This window comes from Pungitius pungitius, chromosome 2 (genome assembly GCF_949316345.1).
Source record: "Pungitius pungitius chromosome 2, fPunPun2.1, whole genome shotgun sequence".
NCBI classification, from domain to species: domain Eukaryota; kingdom Metazoa; phylum Chordata; class Actinopteri; order Perciformes; family Gasterosteidae; genus Pungitius; species Pungitius pungitius.
In genome coordinates this window covers 33,472,463-33,496,373 of record NC_084901.1, presented here as the reverse complement: position 1 = coordinate 33,496,373, position 23,911 = coordinate 33,472,463, and the positions used below count along the sequence as shown (strand labels likewise).

At 41.2% G+C, this 23,911-nt stretch overlaps 1 protein-coding gene across 1 annotated transcript; it reads right to left on the bottom strand.

The window, feature by feature from the left end:
• Nucleotides 1-673: 673 nt before the first annotated feature.
• On the bottom strand, nucleotides 674-3,613 carry LOC119211483 (hepatitis A virus cellular receptor 1 homolog). The gene is made up of 5 exons (XM_037462432.2): nucleotides 3,114-3,613; nucleotides 2,651-2,989; nucleotides 2,390-2,460; nucleotides 1,698-1,791; nucleotides 674-1,566 (listed from the first exon to the last, which is right to left on the bottom strand). Exons 1-5 carry the CDS (start codon nucleotides 3,154-3,156, stop codon nucleotides 1,490-1,492), a joined length of 624 nt encoding a protein of 207 aa, XP_037318329.2. The 5' UTR covers nucleotides 3,157-3,613; the 3' UTR covers nucleotides 674-1,489.
• Nucleotides 3,614-23,911: the final 20,298 nt, after the last annotated feature.

The window sequence follows — 23,911 nt, the reverse complement described above, 5'->3', positions numbered from 1 at the left end:
TGTTGAAAGTGGCAAAATTGCTCTGCGCTCTATTTTCTTTTCTTTCAGGTTCAACCCGCACCAACATAAGTGCACATTTACATTAAAGTGATCAATTTATTCAGAAATTGTGAAATGTATTTTTCCACTCAAGGGAAAACAGGGTTACAGCAGACTTTTCCTTTTTGAATAAACTTTTCAGAATAAGGGTAAATAATGAAATGGGATTTATCTTTGAATTTAAAAAGAGCTAAAACTGTTCTATAATTTTACACACTGTCTCCTCTTCAGTCTTGATTCAGTCAAGCAAGATATTTAACCCGAACGTCGGCAGTCCTCCCTTTAAATATATAACGTGTCCTTGATCAAAATCCGTTTTTGGCAACAAAACATAAGACATCTTCATCTTCATAATTTCTGTATTCACTTGACTAAACACATGTCTCCTGCTCTCCTGTAAGGGTCTTCTTTTGTTTGTACCAGTGTTTTGGGGGGCACGTTCCTGTACGTTCCGGTAAAGAAGATGTTTCATAAAGCCGTCTGAGGCAGATTTGTGATTTTCTTGTTTCATTAACAGAAAAATGTTATCATCACTATTCATGAATAAATGGTCCAGATCCATGGAGACAGGGCTGATTACCTTTATTTCATTTTGCTCAAACAGGGTAATACAATGAACTGTTTTTATCTTAGACGGTCACAATAACTGTATTATTGCAAATTAAAGTCAAAAAAAGGTATTAAGTCACAGGAAGATTTTTTTTTTTAAACATGCAAATAAACATTGATCTTCTCAAACCAGCCGTGAAGTATTCAGTCCAAATTAAATTTATTTTCTTCGCTAAACAAATTCATAGAAGAGCTGCACACCAACACAGAAACAAGATTAGCGTTTCCATCAGTCCTTGAATAAAAGAAATCATCATAGAGGAGATCTAACGGTAAAATCAAAATATTTCTCACCTCATTGGGAGAGTTTTAATCCAAAGATTTACTTTGGCATTGAGTCAATGTATCAATGTAAATAAATGTGGTCGATGTAATGTAAAATGTAACCTCTGTGGACCAGTTAACAGAAGATTTATAGGTTCTTTGTACTAGTGCGTTTTTCCATACATAGTTCATTTCAATATTAGAAATATATTGAGCAGTAAGAGAGATTAAAGCTCTTATGGAGCGTACAGATTATTCATGGTGAAATCTTCTCAAATTTTGTGATGATGATGATACATGAAGACCAATAGGTGGCATTGTGTGCACAAGTATAAACCATATAGTGGCCTTTAAGGAATGGGAGGTCCATTTTTCCATTAAAACCAAATCAATTAATCTGGAAGATATTTTCTGCATTTTGTCAGACACATAACACACATGTGTTTTGTTTTTTTAGAGCTATCTGAGAGCACTGGGACCCATTATTCTCAAAAGCTTTCCCTCCAAAGATCAAGTCAGCAATGACAAGGCGTAACAGGCCTTTTGGACTCGCTCATCCTGTTAATGTTGAGACCCGTCATAATGCTTCGTAAACGTTTTCAGCAGGTGAGGTTTGGGGACGTTCAAGTGCCCTCTTCGGCAGGAATCTTCTCCCTGAATTGAAGAAATACTACCATTAAATTATATTCTCAGTCTATTATAGAGAGACACACTCAGTGACTTCAACGTGTAAAAGTCATCTGAATGGCGCATGAGTTACAAATCCTAATCCAATCCAGACTTACTGAAAACCAGGAGCAGCATTATGATTATGGCAAAGAGGAAAACAGCTGTCGCCCTGGAAATGTTTCCCATTCCAAGGAAGGGTTTCAATTTTTCCTGCAATGAAAATGATGGTGAGGACTGGGTCCATTAGAATTGGCACATTTCTATTGCCATAATAATGTATGCGTATGTTATATAACTGTAATGTATCTGTGAGCTCTACTTCTCACCACACACACACACACACACACACACACACACACACACACACACACACACACACACACACACACACACACACACACACACACACACGCACACGCACACGCACACGCACACGCACACACACACACACACACGCACACACACACGCACACACGCACGCACACGCACAAAGCCACATCCCTATGCCTTGATGCAATATTTCCAATTATTCAATTAAAACAAAATGCCCCTGAAGGTCAGTTGTGCTTTAGCATAGTTACATATAAAAAAAAGGATTGGTTGTAGCTTCCCTGCTGTGTATTTTAAACGGTGCACATTTTTCATCAGTTCTTCAATTATTTTTTTTACAAAGACAGCCCCTACACAAACACCAGGTTTTCACATCAGTAACAATCTCTACGCATTGTAAAGAATGCTATTATGTGCACACATTTTGTACTGTGGAGTTACTGCATGTATACATAAATATATTTATACATTACAATACCTCTGCAATTTTGTCCAAGGATGTGTCGCCAACAACTTCCTCATTTTCAGCCACGGATGTTGGCAATATTTCTACAAGGTGTAGAAACCGTCACTTACAACAACATATAAAAAGAAGGTTTACCCTTAAAAATGAAACGTATGAATGATTGAATACTGCCACTAAAATAGCTTCAACATAATTTTGATCAACATCACCAACAGGAGAGTGAAAACCAAACTACTTTTTGTAATCGACCTGGAGGTTTTTAATGGGAGTTACCTTCCTCCATGACGAGATGTATTTTGACCTTCTGGTCATTGAACCACCCTGGGACCTCCACCCTGCAGCTGTACAGGCCCGCGTCGCTCTGCTGGGCGTCCAGGACGGTCAGCGACACGTCTCCGTCCGCGGCCCTGCCCAGCAGCTGGTACCTGGGGGACTCGCTGGAAGGCTCGGCCCCGTCCCGCGAGGAGACGATGGTGTCGGAGCATTTGAACGTGGGCAGCACCCCTCGTCCCCAACAGAAACTCAGGACGCCGTGACCCGAGGTGTCGTAGCTACAGGGCAAAGTGACATTGTGCCCGAAGAAGCCAGTGACAGTGCGGGTGCTGGAAGACACTGTGGGGCACAGCAATGGATCAAACGTGACGATACAATGCAGATTGGGATTAAGAAATGTGAAGCGCGTGCACACACACACACACACACAGACACAACAGAAAGGTGCAGAATATCGACTCACCTTGGGTCAGGATTGAGAGGTAAAAATAACACAAACCACGCATTTGTGTAGGCTGTTGTATAACAATGTCCTGAAGTGTGGAGAAGAGGAACTTCTACCCCCACAGAGCATGTTTCGACTTCCCTTTTTGGAAAGTCAAGAAGGAAATCAATACAACACATTCGTCATGCCTACATCTTAATATGAGTCATTCTAATGTGGAATAAACTTGGACTGAATCTGCAGTTACAGACCTCATCTGAGATTATTGTTAAATAAAAAAGTTAAATTGAAACGCAAAACCTGCAATCCCACATATGTTTATTGGGGGAGACCTTTTGTGAAGAGGATATTTCACACAGTTTCTCAAAGATTTGCAAATTACAAATCTCTGCTTTCTGTCCACCGGCTTCGGTCGGTTATCAAAACAGTTTCAGACTTTATGATGAAACACAGAATCCCTTTGTGTTCATTTCTAAAGCCTCTCATTAAGACATACATCACTTTATTTAAGACGCTGCGCTACTTGCAGGTTGCTGTGTTGTGCCAGATTCTCAATAAAGTTCGAAAAAAACATTTACGGCAAACCCATGAAGATATTTAATTAATGTTACATGGACTTTCCATGCCGCTAAATACCCAACTGAGATCGGCTTGTGCCGTTCTGAAAATAGATCCTACCACCGACCACCACAGGTATCCTACCACCGACCATCAACGCTACCAAATCATTAATCATTAGTCGAGTTCTGAATGTATGTCAAGAGAAAATCCACCACTGACGGCTCCAGACATGTTCTTCTTAAGCTCAAAGGCCATTATGAAGGGGCTGTTACTGTGTGCATACGAGGACTGCACCTCAAACAGGCCACATCGCCACTTGTCAACACTGTCAGCCGCCATCGAACTGCTGTGTTGCTCAAAAGAGTTCGTTCCCACTATTACTGCCATGCATGTTTTTACTTCCCCTCAGATGTGACTTTATTCTTCGATTCCTCTGAGAAGAAACAACTGTTCAATGAAAAGGAGAGATAATATTACTTACAATAAAGAGCGGATTCTCGTTCAAATTAGATGTGATGAAAGCAGTTAATTGAACTCTTAAAACCACACATCAAGTTTCTCTGTTTTCTTGATATCATGAAAGTTATTGCAATAAGTGCAATAAGGATACATTTAGATCTTAAAGGCCTGCTCCATCAGAAACATCTTTAGGTGCTCGCTCATCTTTGCAAGAGGAGCCTCCTTTATTTCAATTGTCTATCTGGGTTCACATTGGAGCCATTGCCAATGTTCTGTATGGATACAGGTTAAAATATAAAGCTGAATTACTGGTCTGGTTTAAAGCAAAAAAAAGACCCAACTCTTAGAAATCTGCAGCTGGAGAACATGCTGATCGGGGGCAAACAGAAAAGAAGAAGAGAAACTAGTCAGCTCTATTCTTAGAGGGATTTAAGCAGACAGACAGACATATTATAAGGACAATAATGCAATACACACATCCTAGTTTAGTTTTTAGGTTTTCTTAAGCGATTGATCACAGCAAGTAAATAAGAGAAAGCTTCAGTTTGCAAATCTGACTTGAGGATCAATTGTTGGGAAAAGATGACCTCTATTCCCAAAATGTGTTTGTCTTATGGGAAAGCCCCCATCCTATGGATGAGATATGGGAGAACAGTAAGCATGAAGACGCTGCCAATAGAGCACTCCATGATTACACCTCCTCATGCACATAGAATAAGGAAACACTGTTTAGGTATTCCCGTGATGCTTGTACCATTTAGGCTAAATGTACATGGCGTGTATCCTGTAACAAGGTTGTTGATATATGAGTGTTACTGATGGAATAGAACCGCATCCATGTATTCATGCATTCATTTCACAGTTGATGCCCTGGTGAAGACCTCGCGGCGTTGAGCAAACATTTTGCTCTGACAGCTTTTATCTGCCCTCTGTCCACCTCCACTCACAGCTTGTTTTTGCCTCCATTTGTCAATGCCATCAGTGAGATAAGAAAAGAGGCCACAAAGAGAGTAAATATACTTCATTCTGTGGTCAGCTCCGCAATATTGAGCTCAAGCCTTTTTGAACACTACACCTCTGAGGCATCTTGAAGTGTATTTAAAGTTGTGCGTTTACAGGTTACAGTGGGGCTCTGGGACCTAAAAAAAAGTCACATGTTCAAGTGAAAAGCCCAACAATCCTCTGTAGCTCCATAGCTTTCTTTTTCCAACTTCAGTCGGTCAATCATTTTCTCTCCGTCAATTTTTTTCTATAAGAACATACTAAACTCTGTCAGCGTTGTTGTTTGTGTGTGTGTGTGTGTGTGTGTGTGTGTGTGTGTGTGTGTGTGTGTGTGTGTGCAATTGATGATGGATTTACGGCTGCCGCTCCCTGCGACTGTGGAGCCCCGGCCCTTTCCCCACTTTTACTTCCCTCCTGGGAGTGTGCCTCAATGCCCCGTCCCCTCCTCTCTCCTATTAATGTCCCACTAGGGACAGCAGAGCTCATGTGGAGTTTGGGAGCGGAAACGCCTCCAAGCACTCCTGGAAGACAGAAAGCAGGCTGGGGGGTGAGGAAAAGAGAAAAAAAAGGAAAAAAAACGACAGATTAAGGCGAGTTAGGAAAGAATTTGTGTTTGAACGCGTGAAAGAGGATTAGAAAGCTTGAGTGGGGAGAGGAAACAGGATGGAAGAGAAAGAGAGGAGATGAATTAAGAATGAGAACAGGATGAGGAGATTTATCTCTGATAGAAACACACTCCCCAGCAGAGGTTCTCAAATAAGTATTCACACACCCTCCTTTTTAAAAGGATGTAGTAATTATTGCACTGAACGTTCCCAGTGCTCGTTTTCTCCTCTTTTCCTCCCACCCACAGTTTGCTGGGACCCCGAGTCATGTTTCCGTTGCGTATTGCAGCATCATTACGGGATACAGGGACAGCGTTTTCCCACAAGTGATGTTTTTTATCACTTGATGTTGCTTGTGGACGTCTGAGTTGTGAACTCTGTAGCAGATGGTGTCCTGAAAGCTGGCATGTGAAAGGTGGGATGCCAATCGGTGCCTCTATGGCAGAACAGCCCCTGCAGGATATGAGGATCCTCGTAGCCAACAGCCTTCTCATGAGTTCAGTCTCCTTCGGCACAATCGAAGAGGAAATATGTGCAAACATAAACATGCCCTTAAAGGACAGATGATTAGGGATGTACAGAAGAGAAGAAGTTCTCCTGACCCGAGGCTGCAACTCTTTCACTCCGCTGGGAAACAAAGTCCTCTTTTCATTTCTCACATGGCCCGGCCACCCCTGCTATTAACACAGGACAGAGAGATGCCGAGAAAACCCTTCGAGGACATAAGCATGGGACCATTATGGGAAAGATTATCCACGAGCGGTCCCCTAGCGGTGCTGGGCTCAAATGTTTGACATGTTTTGTTTGTACAGGTTAAGAGTGGTACAAATGTACAAGTTCAGGTTGGAGAGGTTTACTTTTTAGGTTTTCAGTCCACCCAATCGAGGCAGCTTTAAGCTCACAACAGGGATACAAACTCACCCAATCAGGGGACAAGCCGTTGAGCGACCCCCCCTCCCCCCCGCCCCCGTGGGGGTTAGGTTAGAAGTTTAAGCTATCAGCTTCAGATTGTTTTTTCCTGTGTTTGCGTCTGAGCAGACAGGCCTGACACGGCCACAATACTGCGCTTCAACCCCAAGGCCGCGAGTCCTCAGCACTAAACACAGCGAGAGTCAAGGTTCATGAGAAAATGTTTTCTATCTCTATGCAAGTGTTCACACACACACACACACTCACTCTTTGCTTTTTGCAGATGGGGCACATTTTAAAGTCTTTTTAACAAAGGCTCATGTGAAAACATCATCTAATATGGGCCGGCTAATTTATTGGAGTTTTCGCTCTATTGCGTTTTGACAAACAAGTTCCTTGTCTTTCCAATTTGAATACAAATCATTTCAGTGACGACAATAATAATGATCGACCAAATAAAAATAATAACGTGTGAACAATCTCCGTCCAACAGCCCTCAGGAATATCAACTTTTAGTCATCAAATGTTGAAAATCGAACATAAGTGTTCCTTCAAGTTCCAGTTTCATCCTTATAGTAAAAATACTTTAAAGACTACTTCAAACTAAAAAATTTTACTTGGTTTTGGAGTTGTTAACTTAAAAAAATATTCTCAGCAGAAATTTTAAGCTTAACCAGCAATATACTAATTGTATATATCAATCTTAATTAGCGAAAAACATCACAGCAGCATGAACGCTGATGTGTGCTGTGACATCTGCACTTCAGTGCATCTGGATGCTGATCTTGTGACTTTTGAAAAAATGTGAAAAGCAACTTAAAAGAGCTCCAGGACACAATGTATTGTCTCGTACCATCTATTGTTAAATTCGGGCTGATCAAAAAGATATTTAAACAGAAAAATGTTCTATTTTTGTGGAATAAATATTAGGATATAGAATATGTCAGTGGTTTAATTGCCTATCAAATATGGAAAATGTTCACTTCTATGTTCAATGTCAATTCTCACATCACGGCTGGGTTTTTTCTGACAAAAAGGGTCAGGTCATGGTACCGTACTTACAACAAATTTACTGGCTCCAGGAATTTCAGGTATTTCCAGACACACATTTGTTCTTCCTGAAGTTGTCTTGTGCACAGAGAACATCATCCATTTTAAGCACAGCATCCCCGTTTATTGGATTCATAACGGGGAACCTACACAAAGACAGGAAGGAAACACTCTGTCGGCTCGGAGGTACACAACAGGGAGGTGAAGCGTGGGGCACAGAGTCAGTGAAAACAAGGAAAGAAAACTCACCTGAGGGCAAAGGTGACATTCCAGGCATTCAAGAGAAATTTGGGGTATGAAGCCTTAAAATGTGGAATCTGCTGGAGCATGAGAAAACTATTTAAAACAATTCCCAGTAACAAAGTTATAAAAGCTACTAATGTGCAGCTACCGCCACCGGTCAGATAACAAACCACAATCAGACTTTACAGAGAGAGGAAATTAACTAAGCTAAATAAACCCCCAAAGCTCAAGGTCAGAGAAAACAAATAATGTATTATTAATAAAAGAAAAAAGAAGGATAAAAAACAAGCAGTCACCTCGAACCTGGTGAAGCCTACTCATTGAGGACACTTTAGATGGCAGAATGCATGTGCAATGTTCTTATATACAGTACATGTACAGAGGGACATTCTCACTCAAAACATCTCAAGCTCGCATGGGTGTGCATGTGATGTGCATGGGTGTGCATGGGATGTGCATGGGATGTGCATGGGATGTGCATGGGTGTGCATGTGATGTGCATGGATGTGCACGGTCAGGACAGGAGGATTTAAATTTGTGCCGATTTTAGCGCCAGTGTGCCCATCTCAAGTCAGATAAATCGGATTGAGTCAAACATGAAGACATTTCAATTTTCTTTTTAAATTTGTTTCTATGGTTACAACAAAATGTATAACTATTCTATATATATATACACACTATATAGAAATCTGTATTTTAGACTTCAAATATTGCAAAAAAATACATTAAGTAATACAATGTGATTTAGTCAGATTTTTCAGAGAATAGTTAAGGCTACATTGAATAGAGTCCTTAACAAACCAACAGCGCGCTGCTGACTCTGCACCATGTGCTCCTTTCTAAGACGTATCAGCCTGCTGCAGGACAAGTGACAAGTTACGCAATCAACCTAGTGGCTGCGCTGCATTGTGCTGCACCCTATAGAGGGGGTAAAAACACAAAGGCACTTCTTTATAATCACACTGCAATCTCCTTGGAGACACTTTAACTGCAATTGTGCAGCACACTTGGCCTCTGGGTCTAATGGGAGTTTCACACAGACGCCAGTGGCATTTCAATTAGGCTAAAAAAAAAAATGCTTCCACTGAAGACACACTGGCAACCCGCCAAACAAAAAAAAATCTTCTATGTTTCTTGTAGATACAGGAGAATTACTGTAGATACCTTTTATTAAACACAAATGGATTTTTTTTCCTTACACTTTTGCACAATAACCAAGCAAGTATCACATCCCGGTACCACATTCAGGTTTGCTCACTCACTCACTCACCTACTCACCCACTGGGGCCTTCAGATACAATCAAGTCATCAGAAGAAAAGACATTTGGACAAATTGCTTGCATTTCCATAAAAATACTTCAAAGCAAAAGATCCCTGGAAATGTGCATCTTTTACATCTTCTAAAAAATACACTTTGCTATGCTTTCTCCCCCCCCCCCCCTTTCTCATAATAAACCAAGCTGCCAATAAGGGCAGAAGCGGATTGAATGCGAATGAGGGCTGAGGCTGTACGAGATTCTATTCTATCGCTGTTTATTCTGGCAAAATGACGTTTATTTCCAAAGACAGCTTGCAGTATGTCGGTGACCCTTTCATCAATGGGGACTACAAACAAAGGTTTTATGTTTACATGTTGTTTGTCTCAGAACGTTTTGGAATACAAAGTCTACTCTAGTGAGAAGCTGTCGGTATGAATAAAAGATTGTGAGGAATACCAATTTCACCTGAGCTATTCAGTTGTTGGAACATGTGGAAGGCTTGAAAAAGAAGAGAGTGATTTCAACGGCTCTTATTGGGCCGGAAAGTGGTGCAATACTAGAACATAAATATACAACACTGTGAAGGAAATGGGGTGAAAGCAGCATCAAAAATGTTGTGATTACAAGAGACAAAAATAGCTTTAGTAGAGTGCCAAATTCTAATGAACAGCCAATCGGTTTAATATCGCTATGTGTGATTATTATTCGTGCTGATCTTTACATTTTAAACATCTCTTGATTGCCACACAATATAAAATGCTTCAGAAATTATCATCGATGCATGTGCGTTTAATCATGTTTAAATTATGTTTAATAAAAGGACTCATTTTGGAAGGGTTTTATTCGTATAATATAAAGTTGAGCATTGAGCAAAATCCAAAAAGCTACTTTGTTGCCACCGATTAGTCCAGCGAGCCTCTTTCATTTGGTATCCAGAAATACATTTCAGATTGTGTATTTCTCGCCAATGAAAAGTTATAACAGTTATATAAAAAGCCCCTTCGTCTGCCACCATCAGCGCTAATAATCACCCATCAACAGCGGGTCGCTCCGTGCTTTTTATGGCAACACTTGAACACAGCAAATGGGAAACACATGGAGAAGTCAAATTAGATTTCATCAGGAGATTAACAGAGCTGGAAACCACATTACACAGGAGGGGACTGAAAGTTGAGGATGTTGATGTAGAAAAAATGGGTTTGATATTTTTCCATCACCAGGTGCTCAAAGTCTCAAAATCTGGCGCGTTTCCCCGCGTGAAACATGGCTCTAAAATGACACAGACGAGTTTCAGCTCAACAGCTGTCATTTTTATGTATTTAGAATCATCCTTTCATGAGTTCAATCAAACATAAATGAAATAATGACATTATAAGGTTTTTTGGTGCCATGGCAACCACTTCAGACACACTGCTAAATTCTTAATTACCTCCCCACAGCCTCTCTCGACCTCACACTCGCCAACATTATGCACATCTTTCTGGGCCTACAAAACCCCATTGGTTTGATAGTCAAAGGCCCACAACCTTCTTTATCGTCTCCTGCAGAAGATCCGCCATCGTAATGACTGATGAGCAAATTAAAAACTGATCCGAGTCGAGCTGTGACGAGCAAACGTGTGCTGTAAGAATCAGCTCCACTGTTTTATCTGCAGTATCTAATCTCGTTGGAAGTACTTTCACTTACACAACATTCTGGGACTAATTGTACAATGTTGAATGTATTCTTCTTGCGGACAATCCATTTTTTAAAGCAGATATCGTCGAACTGTGCTAACGTAATGCTACTAATCAGTGGTCCTCTTGCTGTCAAAGCAATGATCAACAGCGCCGAATATGACTGATGATTCAACGAGGCGCCGGGCCGGGGAACAGCCCCCTGAAGGCTGATCGCCTGAGTGGAAGAAGCAAAGTGCGAGAAAAAACCAAACAAACGCTTGTCTGCTCTGTTTTTCTGTAACGGCAGTAATTAAAAGAGAGAAGATAGCAGCTCTGCTTCCAAATGGCAAACTGGCACGACTGAATGTCCAGTGTGTGTGTGTGTGTGTGTGTGTGAGTGTGAGTTAACTAATGCAAGGATGAAAGTAATCACCCTGAGGTGTGGGGACAGACAGACAAATGGGTTACAGAAAAGTCTCAAAAACACAATGGTTTCTTTTAGAAAAATCCCTCCCTCATACATTATCGGGAGGAATGTGTTAAGAAATTAAAGATCTAATAAACATGTAGCAGTTCATTAACCACTAATGTTTTATCTTACTATACTTAGTGTTTTCTTCTAGTTTGTTTTACGAAGCATCTCCTTCTCTGTTGGCCACAGTCAAGCTCCGTCAGTTCACTATTTCAGATCGGGTTTTATTTGTTTAGATGCTGAATTGAAATACCAAAATTGAATTGATACACTTGACTTCCGAGTGGGCTCTTCAGTCATGAGGATCTGAAATCAGCCCAACTCATTAAAAATCATCTGCTCCCCTCGGAAATCTCCCATTTTCTTTCACATCAGGTGTATTATGACACAGACACTAAGCTCCTCCATCTCTTAGAGGTGTTTTGTTCCAGGTTCATATATAACAGGTATCTCTCTCACGCACACACACACACACACACACACACACACACACACAGGGACAGCCCTCGCCCCCAATGTTTAAAATATAGAATAAATACAATTTAGCTACAGTTGAAACCAGAAGTTGCTTTTTTTGCTAAATGTCACAATAATGAGAAAGACTATTTTAGATAATTTTTCATTTCTTTCTTCAAGGTCAAAAGTTTGGCGAGTCAACAAACGTGACCTCAGTTACACCGGTTCTGTCAGGAGGAATGGGCCAGAACTTCAGTACTGTAAGACGCCCAAAACGTTTGACCCAAGTCATGCAGTTCAAAGGCAATGCTACTAAATACTAAGGAGCTGTATGTAAACCTTTGACCTTGAAGAAAGTAATTCTCTAAAATATTCTCTCATTATTGTGACATTTAGCAAAAGTCAAATAGTCAAAAGTCATAAAGTTTAGTCTGATTTAACTTCGGACAGTGAGAGAAAGACTTGTGTGTCTTTTTGCAGTGTATGTAAACCTCTGACAGTCTTAACTGCTGCTGATAATGGATTTGAGATTATTTTGTTGTCAAGGAATTATTTTTTCCAACTTGCTTTGACAACATAGTTTTTTTTTCTTCAGCGTTTCAATTCCCGCTACATGAAGGGACAGTTTGTACATGTAATGATAATCATAGGCCTGTCACCACTACTCACTTCATAGAAGGATATGTTCTCCTAGAGATGCACAAAGACCATCTGTCACATCCTCAGTGCAGATATTCTCAGTACACAGCAGGTCCGTCCTTTCACTCCTACACGCTTTCAGCGCCACCAAAGGAAAAAAAACCTGTGCATCATTGTCCTTCTGTTTTCTGCCTTAAACAAAAAACAATACATTTAATGACATGTAATAGAAAAGCTACATATTGTGGGATATTAAAATCTGAAAATCCACTTCCTTCTTGAGTGATGTAATCAATAAAGAAATGAGAACGATGTAATGACAATGTACAAACATACTCTTAAAATAAACAAAGTGATTGACAATGCATTAATATTATTGTATTAAATGAAATGTAATTAGCTAAAGCATGAATGATAATACGTAGTAAAACTACATTGACCAAGGGACAGTGAATATTCTCGTTACATTGAACGCAGCATTCAGTGCAATACCCCATCGTTTTACCTATGGAACACTTTAAATACCTACTCACCCTGAACACACCTGATGGAGGACTCGATCAAGGTGTTATCTTTTACCACAATGCTTATTCTTTATTAAATTCTTTTGATTCAACTTTTTGATCCAAGACATCCTTTGTTTTCTTCATTTTGTACGTAACAATATCCAGTAATAACCAAAGAAAATGTCTAATCCTGAAATTCACACAGTTGAGCCAATCATCAGCGCGGCTGTGGAAACATTACATGTCATTTAGCTGATTGCATTATAACCCTTGGGTTACATTCTGCCTGGGGAGCAACTAGGGGTGAGGTGTCCTGCTCAGGGACACTTTGACATGACACACACAGAGCCGGATTCAAACGGACAACGCTGCTCCATGCGCCACCATCAAGAAATGTTGAGTTGAGTCATTTTGTATTTGTAAAATACCTGTTTCATGATTCATAAAAACAAAATAAGACAATTGAGAGCAAGTACATTGTATAATGGATTCATACACACTAAATGTGAGAGTATTCTGAATTTGATTTGGCTCAGGGCACCGTCATATTGTGATTGGATATTCAGAATTAGTCCTTGTTCCAAATGAAGCATGTGTGGATAATGCTATTATTTAGGTTTTAGGAGCCATCTTTTTACATGAATGCAGCATCGTCGCAATACGCTTCTCAGTGATTTTTACGTCACTTTGCAACTAATGGCCTCTTTTTTAGGATCAGGTCAAGTTTCCCAGTTGAAGATTCCCTGAGGCAAAACTTGTGGAGATTTACGACATGCGTGGAATAGGACCTGTGTTAATAAGTGGGCCCCCGGGGGGCCGCTCACACAGCTGTCGGGCGCCCCCCCCCCCCCAACCCCAGAAAATCACAGCCATGTGGTGCGTGATCCATGCTCTGCAAACTGTCACTATTAGCGGGGGGAGGGGAGGGGGGGGGGGGGGGGGGGGCGTAAACAGCATTTCAATCAGTGCAAAGCTGTTGGTGCTTGGACTCCATCCTGCCGTGGGTTGGACCAGGGGCCGAGAGGCCCAGATGAGAAGAGGCATATCCCCCCCTTTGGGACACCGGTGGTGGTGGCGAACAAGTTGCTCCAGTCCTCAGATCCGCTGGGTTTACCTGCTGATTGGTGGAGGGTTGCCTCTGGTGAGAGGAGAACCGCTTTTAGCGTTAAACAGCACCGACGTGATTGGTTTAGGGAAAAAGGTGTCCCCGCCCCTAATCAGCTTGTGGGGTACCTGTAACCAAAGGGTGGTTCCTCAGGGGGGTGGTGTGTATGCGCCACAGTAGTTGACAACTCAAATTACTTTAAAATTGCTAACTACAGTTAAAAACAGTGGGTAATGGCACCATGAGGACTGTTTACCTACAAATGTATTAAAACTGGTCAGACTTTATTATGTCTGCCTCCCCGTATCCCACCAGGCTCCTTAAAAGGTGCAGAGTGGCCACCTGCCGACACATCTGTTGACCCGATTGAGATGCACCATTAGACACTCACCTGATAGAACAGCAGGTAGATGCAAGAATGCATTAACCACCACACACAGATGACCAAAAACATGCAAACAATAAAAATGGAAGTTAAAGCAGGCAGATAAAAAAACAAAGTGGCGTCTAAGGGTTCCACAGGCACAGAGAAAGAGGCCCCTGGGGCCGACACAGGCTCCTCCCACCTCCCTGGCTGGATTTACGCCTATTTAGCCAAGTCCATATATCTCTCTCTCTTTCTCTCTCCCCCTCGTTGACCGTCCCTTCACTCCCAGAAAATGTTTTACTTACATTATATAGTAGAAAAGGGCTATAAGCAAAACATGCAAACGTACGTGTGCTGTGAAGCCTGCACGGCGCTGCTCAGGTGATTTGTGGAGCCCGCTGAGAGCTGCAGAAACGACGCTTCAGGCGCCGGTGGGACGCCGCTGAACGTTTGATTGGACGTCGGCGACGGGCTTTTCTGACATATTCTTCACATCCAGTTACAACAACAAGAAGAACAACCACCCATTCTAGAGCAAAGCACTGGAGCTCCTTCTCCTTCTTTCCGACAATGCAGGCTTGCAAAGTACCTGAAATATGACTAAAAAGTATTTTGGTAGAATCACATCGAAGCGACTTTCAACAGTTCAGGCTTAGGAAACATATTCTGCATTAGACTTGACTTGGTTTTCTAAAAAACATCGCTGTTGAGTTTCTGTTTGGCCATGCATGGAAATAAGAAAGATCAACTGTCTAAACAGCTAATAAATTAATTTATAAATAGCAAAGTCTTGTGTGAGGAAGTTCCCTTTATTCGCTTTGTAGTGTTTTTTTTAAATGGTATATCACAGAAATGTCCAAATCTCTGACAGGTTTCACTGCCTGTATGCCAAGTTAAACTTAACCTCGGTGGATCTGGGATGATTCTTTGCTCCTAGCAATCCATAAAAAACACAAAGCTTGCATCTTCCAGTCTTAAGAGAACCTTTCAACACACCAGGTTACTCATTTACACATTAAAGTTCTCTTCAATATCAACTGGGTGACAAACAGCTAGTTTTTTATGTGTAACATTTTCCTGTAGCAAACACAAAATAGTTTATTCCATCTATCGTAGATGCAGCTTTTTGAAGAGGAATTTGTGCAGAAAATGAAACGCGTGTCAAATGGAGCATTTACGTCAGCATGTTAGGACACGTAGTCTAGGACGGTTCCCCAAAAACAGTGGACCAAACTTTTAAAAATGACAAACCATTAGGCCTTCTGTGCAAATGGCCCAATTCTGCATTCTAATTCCTTGTTCCTGAGTCGTCCAAAACAAAGCAGTTAATGGTGCTAATTATCGTAGACTGGATGCTACCCTTCATAAGCTCTTTTTTTAATGATCTGGATAAATGATTACATTTAAATTGCAACTATCAACTAGGATGTGTTGAGGTAAATGAATGGTTGTCTTTGGAATTCTTGGCCGGCCTGCTTCACTCCGTCTATCAATTCATCCAAGCTTTCTCCTCAGGGTAGTTTGGACCCAACATCTGTGCCTGTCTCTTCAAATGTCTCACTGTACCCATCATTCCGGCTTAATGTGCATGTCATTTTGTGCCAAGTTGTTTTTCAGTGCTGTTTACAAAAAAAAAATAAACCTCCTGGAAGTCTCTGGGACTCTGTGACACCCCCACGGCGTCTTTCTTCTTATCTCCAGAAACTTTATAAGTTTAAACCTGCATGTGTTTTTAAACATGCTGCATTTTTCTGCATTACATTTAGACATATATTTATGTAATGTCAATTGTGTGTGGTTTGTCATGTGATGTTTGTGGGACCGTTATCGTTTTCCTGCATCTTAAAATATTTAAGCCCTTCTTTCATTTTTTTGCCTTTGGAAAAATCCACTGTGTTTATATACACGAGTTCTATGAAAAAATGCATTAGACAGCTGTGGAAAAATCGTGTTCACTGATTGTACTGTATATTTTTGAAGACAAAGTCCAAATATAAACTCCTCTTGGAGGGAGGGGAGGGCACAGTCACCATCTCCAGCACATGAGCGTGCACAAAGGGCAAACTGGGGTTCAGTCGTGTGATTGTAGAAGTTTGTTTTCAGGATTACAAGCTGCAGACACAAAAAACACATTCCAGCACAGCTAATGAATAGATGGCATGCTGGGTTACTCTGTGGGGGATGCACACTGCTGGGACACTGACTTATGCATCAAAATACATGATCATAACAGAAACAAAAGAAATGTTGATCTCTTCTGCACTGTTGGTGACCAAACCCAACACATCCTTTTTGGTTCTAAACACATAAACATTTCACTCACATTAAAAAAGCCAAGTTTGATTGGCCCCACTTCATTGGACATAATGAGGAATGTAATCACTAAAAAGTTAAGTGTTGTTGGCAAGCGATGCGTTCCTCGTACTTAGTGCTCCATTGTTATTCTGAAGTCTAAAACAGACTCATCGCGCTCCGAGGTGTAACGGATACAAGCCGAGAAAGTCAACTAAGCTATCGGGTCTGTTAGCAACAAGTGCACTCACACAGCTACCAGACCACAGTACCGCACTCTTCTCCCTCTCCGACCAACTCCAACCTCACACCCGAACCAACCAGACACCTGGGATTCCCATCATTGCTGTGCTGGGTTCCAACGGCCAGAGAGACAATCCGCTGCTTGAGCACAGAGTCTCATTTTAGGGGCACAAACACAGGGGAAGGAAGGCCGCCTTCGTGCAGCCCCTTTGGAGCTCCGCCTGCTGTGCTATTTACGCCTCAATGTTTGTGAATAAATGTTTTGTTTATTTAAGGATGAATACAAGTTAATTTTATATCGGTATAAGGAAGCATTACTTAAGTAAAAGGGAAATACCTGAAACTGTAATAAAGAACATGAGAAGCTAAATGGGGTTCACAGACTGACAAAGTTTTTAAATGTTTGATGTTTGAGAGAAAATAAGTTTGACCAATGTCTTTTTTCACAATTTCATTCCAATGTCAATTTACCCAATAAATCTACATCATCAACCTACGATAACATGCTAATTTATCAGCTATGCAAATGTTTTGCTGATGGACAGTCATTACAGAGTCTATGTACATCACATGCTTCCTTTATGCAACTACAAACTTAAATAGGATCACTTTATTTGCTAAAAATAAAGCCACACACACACACACACAGACCCCCAATGTTAAGAGATTAAGTGGAAAAACTATTCATCACATAACAGATTATTGTTTAGACTAACTGGGGCATTAATTCTGGTGGCTACTCATTTTCTCATCTCTGTGTGCACCACAAATTAAATTTCACCCCCCCCCATGTTGTAAAATCCAATGAATGTAAAATCAATAGACGGAATATAAATCAAGCTGTTCTTCATTTGGTTTAATCTAGCTGCATTGGGTTTTAAACCAATGGGTTAAAATAAACCCTGATCACAACTGGCATTATTTAGCGTCCTGTGCGAGCCGATCACAGAGGACACCTCTTAGTGAGTCCACATGCAACGCGAGGGACCCCACCAACATCGTCTCTGTTTGAGAAGACCTCGTTTTGAATGATCTACTTTAGTGCAGAGAAAATGAAACCTTTAGCTTGCTGAAGGGTTCCTGGTGGCTGCCCACAACCTTTGGTCCTGGAGTAGCTTATGTAACCATATTCCGCTTTAACTGATACAAGGCCTTGAATTTAAATATACAGATATAATAACAAATCTTTGGTAGTAGATTATCAACAGGGATTGTGGGGGGACCTTGCTTTGAGACATTTGAGACTGCTCACCACGTTGTCCCTTACTTGTCATAAGTTCTACTCTGAGGTGTAGCACTGTTCATTGTGTGTGTGTCTGTGCGCTGTCCTCGGTGCTGAAGCTAAGATCGATAGACTTAACAAAAGGCAGGTATTTTATTGTAGGCCTATATTATGGCATAGGCTGCAGTAAATGTATAAAATCACCCGTTTATAGACACCATATTTGGGGGCATAACTTATGCGATAAGATTATTGAACATTTTGTTTTGATCAGAATTGGACAAATCTTGCCACTGTTTGTGTTTCTCTTGCTCGGCACACACTCGTTTATTATCCTGATGTGTGTGTAATTATTTATTTATATATATGTGGCTGAAGACATATTTCCGTACACGCGATAATGTAGCCGCAGACGGCCAAGACCACCTCTAACCCACTTAAACTTTAAACCAACATAATTACGCTGGGACATTTCTGCACTCAACAAGAAAAGCGACTGCAGTTTCGATGATCGTAGACTCGTAGCCTGAAGGAGGCCCGGCTCTGGTGTCAGAAGAGTATTTTTTCTGATGATGTTTTCTGCCACTCACCATAAGTTTGATTAAAGAGAAACGTGTCCACAGAAGATTTATTTAAAACACATAAGACTAAAGAAGTTAAAGTAAATTCATGTGGAAGCAGTTTTGACAAAGAGCTCTCAACACATGAGTCAGGCTACTATTAAAGATTATTAACTTAATGGGCGAGCAGCTGATATGAATTCCATACAAGCCCTTGTTCTCTCCTCGTGCAATTCAGTGAGACCGTATTCTTCTAAAAATATCAATGGTTCAAAGAAGTTATATGAAAGATGAGTGATGAATACAGTACTGCATGATTTTGGTCTCCCAAAGGTTTTCCTTCCTGAATGTTTCCGGGATTGAGAGGTCAACGCTGCATTGTCTGCAGGCTACACACCGGTGTGCATGGTGTGGTGGTTTAATGGCCCACATGAATCACTCAATATGCACATTCTGGGGCACATTGTGATTTGACATCGTTGGAACTAACTCGAAGGCAAAAAAAACAAAAAAGCCAACTGCTGTTCTTTGTCCAGATTTCACACAGCTAGAGCCGGTGCTCAAAAGGGTAATTTTAGCTGGGAGTCATTTCAAGGTCCACCCTGAATGTCCTCGTTCCCTTTGGACCACAAAGTTACCCTTGTATTATAGTTACAATTCCTGTTTTGCAGCTTGGGTTGAATTATTGTTATAAACAATACTCCGCCCTTGGTCTGTAAAGCTTCCCAGACGTCAGACTGGATGCATGGAACATTGGTTGTTACATTTCCTGCAGCAGTAGACTATCGCAGGGCGTTCACCAGCCGGCTGAAAGGACCAAATGGTTTTGGGCAGATTTGTTTAGCTGCAGCCAAATGGCAAATGAGGTGGTTGAAAATGCTTTAACTAGCTGACTTTTTAATTTCTCCAGCTGACTCATCTCAAAAAGGAGGGTCAGGAAGCCAACATCCTCACAAGGGGATGGTTCATGTCACAAGGTCAAATTGGCTTTCTAAAGAGCCGACCTGAACTGACCGCGCACACACACTGTTTAGTTGAGTTTAGTTGAATTCAGTCTGTGTCAAACCGGGTCGAAACTGTGAATTACTGCATTGTGTCAAATTGCTAAATTGTGTAAATTTCTGATTTGGCATATGTCCAGAGCATTTTCCCCTCCTAAAAACACAGCTGAGTAGAGCTGTGGCCTTACTGCAAAGGCCAGCCAGTTTTCATATGGGAAGACCAGGAGAGACAGGAAGCCACAAGAGAAAACAGAAGCTGTTCATGGTTCATGGCAGACTGTCCATTTACATGCTTGGATTCCCCCTCAGGGCAAACAGTCACACACGGGGTCGGATCAGGCTCAAGAATTGGAAATGCACACAGAAAGATTCACAAATTCGCACCGTACAATTCACAAATATGTTTCAATCTACAAATGAAACAGAAGGATATACAAATAAATTCCAAAGCACACATTAAAATTGATATTTGTATTTATTTGTGTATTTGTTTGTGGGTCGAACTGCATTTGTGTCACGTACGCCATGAAAACTGTTTGACTTACACTGGAGCGCCGTCGCTACCAGACGCCATTGATTCCTGACCTCTGACCTCTGTAACGCTGACAGCCTCGTGAGGAGGGGGGGGGGGGGGGGGGGGCGCTGTGCTCATGTCAAAAAGAGAGCGACATCTGATTGGCTACAGATCCAAAAAATCCAGCCACGTCAGGGGAAGAAAAAAAAAAAACACACAAACAAATGTGGAACAATCAGGGAACAAATACAGTTTGATCCAGAAGCAAATACATACAAATCCACAAATATAAAGAATAATATATTTATGTGTGCTTTGGAATGTATTTGTGAATCCTTCTGTTTCCATTTGAAGATCAAATATATTTGTCTTTCTGTTTGCATTTGCAATTATTGAGACTGATCAGACCACGTCAGAAGCCCCAGGGCCATCGTTGAAAACATCTACAAATAACAAAATATATGAATCCCTGTGCACTCTTTGCAAGGGAAATACAACTTTGGGGCGTCTTGGTATATTTTTATCCTGGGGCTCTTCAAAGTGGAGTTGAGAAGAAAAAGAAGAAAGTTATTGCAAAGATGGTTTGGGGGTCATGGGTTGAATGGGCCCGTGCAGCTGAAAGCTTATCTCCTCAAGCATCACGCAGAGGAACCACAGGGTGGCACAGAGCATCGGAGGTCACTCCATCATCCACAGGGGCAGGACCTAATCTTCCCAATCTAAAGAAATATTTCTACAAGGACAGATTGATTTTCAACGTGATCAGTCAAAGCCAAAAAGCATCTGGACGAGCTGTGCACGTGGCAAAGGAAGAAGTTGGTTGTGCATGTGGGTTTTTTTTAAACCTTGTCTAGTTGTTAAAATAAAATCTGTTTCATAATGTGATCACAGATGTTAACAAGCTTAACCATTTCCGTAGTTTGGGGCCGGATGCTATTTCTGTCTATCTCAATCCTGAGGGAAACCAAGCTGATATTTCCCATGGGGCCGTGTTTTTAGTATCTCAACAGCCGCTAGAGAGGTTTAAAGGAAGTATCTGTACAAATGTAATTTTTTTGTTTGGACAGCATTGGGCAACACAGCCCAAAATCTACAAAGCAAATGTTCAGACATCAAGATTGCCCCGAAACTTTTGAAAGTTGAGGGTGGTGATACAAGAGCCTCTGAAGACGTGTGCTGAGATTACCATCGAGTTGGCAGCCACGTCTGGTGAGTTCAGTCAACGCAGTGGCTGAAGTCTGGAAGCAATTACTGCTGGCTCAAATTACAACAACTATCAAATTACAACAACTATCCCCACACGTTGGCCTAGAAAAGGAGATGTTGAAGGCAGCAATTAAGGTTCTGGTTCTGATTCATTTCAACCAATTTCAAAAATAAAAGCCTAAGTAGTGACATCCATCATATTACTCATATTTACTTTTAGAATGCTGCCAGACTGAATTATTGTCAAGCACTAAGTGAAGAGATTGCACAGTGTACTGGATGCAGAATAATGACATCACCGGTCTCTAGATTTGGGTTTGCATAAGCCTCCCGAGTCAATTCCTTCTGCATCCGGGTGGATCGACAATGGAGCGTAGAAAGAAGAATGGTGGACCAACCAATGGAAATGTAGGAAAGAAAATGCTGCGTGTTTTATTGGCTGTTGGATTCATCGGTAAATACCACAGACGGCCATTCCAATCTCATGGCTTTTCTACAAAGTGTAAAAAGGAAGCCATATTAATCCTTTTTCGCTCAAAATTCATCACCTACACCTCTTTTAATGAAAGTGAATTTCAAGTTATTCATGCTCCCCAAAAACCAATGTTCCTTGAAATGAGCTTTTTGTCATCACAATCATCCGGGGCGTTGATCCGTTACCTGAGCTCAGATTGAATGCCACCTTTTATCTTTAATTAAGAAATGGCAGAAACCAGCTATAGAAAAGAGAAGGTGTTGAATAACAGCTCAACAAAGAGGGAGGAATTGAAAAAAAAAATCTGAAAGCTCTTTTGTATTCCTCATTAGGCGTTTGTCAAGCAAATAGCATCAACAGCCCAAAAAGACACCAGAACATACAGAAGAAAATGTTCTTCCCTTATAAGAGACTTTTTAAGAACTAACACAGACCTCGAAAATCAAAGTGAATAAAAAGCATGATTGCTTGGGGCTTTCCTCTTGATGGACTGTATAAAATGCACTCATTCACTCATGTCTCGAGGTTAAGCTACTGGGAGTCAATTAGCTTAGCACAAAGAATGCACAAAGGGGGAAAACAGCTAACAAAATCCAACAAGGCGTGCCTCTAAAGGGTATTAATCAACATGTTGGATGTAGCTTTCTATTTGTTGTAGCCAAAGAGTTTGTGTATCGGACCATCTCTAACTCCTTGATCAGTACATTCATTCCCCAATGCACACCCCACACATCAGGTGCCCTCTGTGCTGGAAGAGATGGACATGGTGCCAAATCAGAGCCAACTTTGATTCATGTAAAGTCCAAGTGCAACCAAGCCTTTACAACAGAATTGGAGCTTTTTGTAAATATATATGTGCTGCACTCACGTCATTTCACATCCAAAGCATCGGATCATTTTTGTTTTTATTGGGTTACAGTTTTGATGATGTCCTCCAAAGGGAAGATGCATTGATTTTTCTTTAGATATTTATGCCTGGGCTGCTGCCCATTTCGGGATAAAAAATGACTTAATTGTGACCCAAGCATCTTTCCTCACCCCTCACTCCTGGGAAGAGGCCCAAATCACTGAAGTGCTGAATGACACTACATTGAAGTGGGTCAATATATTGCTGCTTAATAACTGGAAGAGCACCTGAAATTGATTTTCCAGTGGGAGCCGAGTTTGGAAACTTGACTGCACGTCTTACGGTTATGAATCCAGCACACGTTGCTCATTCATCTCGCTGCCTTTGAATGGCTCCAAAACCTATTTTTTGCTCATCAACAGAAATACTCCAAGTCCCTGGTCTTCCTCGCTGACCGAGGATCTCATGGTCCCCAACAATTCTCAGGATGAAAATATCCCCATCCTCACGGAGGTTTGGCCACGGCCAATGTCAAGAGAGCTATCTGCATTATTTTGGGGCTTATTTACAAACGTCCATGAAAGATTTATTTTGACTCATGTACTTTTTCCCCCTTTTGGCAAGAGCCACGAAAAAGACTGCGATTATCACAATGTCTCCCACAAACTCTTCTGCCCCTCATGTCCTGTGCTCACATGTCTCTTAGATTATGTAAACAATGCATTCGGCAACACATAAATTATATTATCCAGAGTTTATAGGAACGGCTGCAAATCGCTCACATCGTCTTCTCAGCTCATGATTACTCTCAGCAGCAAATCCACACAATCTATTGTCAGTTATCGACTGCTTTGAGGATGCACTTCATCCTGGGAGCTGAGATTTTTTTTTTAAAGCAGCAAAAAACATATGACGCTATAAATACATCATCTACCTATGGGAATGATACGTGTTTCCAGTGAAGAGAGCCTCCCTCTTCTCAGACTTAAATGAGGCCTTCCAGCTGGGGACTGGAGAAGATGACGACACAGTGTGTCTTTGCAACAATTGGAGACACAAATAAAGTTTCCAAAAGATTAACTGGAGGCATCTGAAACGCATTATGCAAACCAGATCATCAACCAAAGGACAATTCTGATCTTATTCTCAACACTTTGGTAAGAAC

Excerpts from the sequence above, each read along its gene's own strand:
- LOC119211483 (XM_037462432.2), bottom strand. The coding sequence starts at position 3,156 with ATGCGTGGTTTGTGTTATTTTTACCTCTCAATCCTGACCCAAG. Across the intron at positions 2,990-3,113 it reads CCTCTCAATCCTGACCCAAG|TGTCTTCCAGCACCCGCACT; the intron begins GTGAGTCGATAT and ends TGTGCCCCACAG. Across the intron at positions 2,461-2,650 it reads ACATCTCGTCATGGAGGAAG|AAATATTGCCAACATCCGTG; the intron begins GTAACTCCCATT and ends TACACCTTGTAG.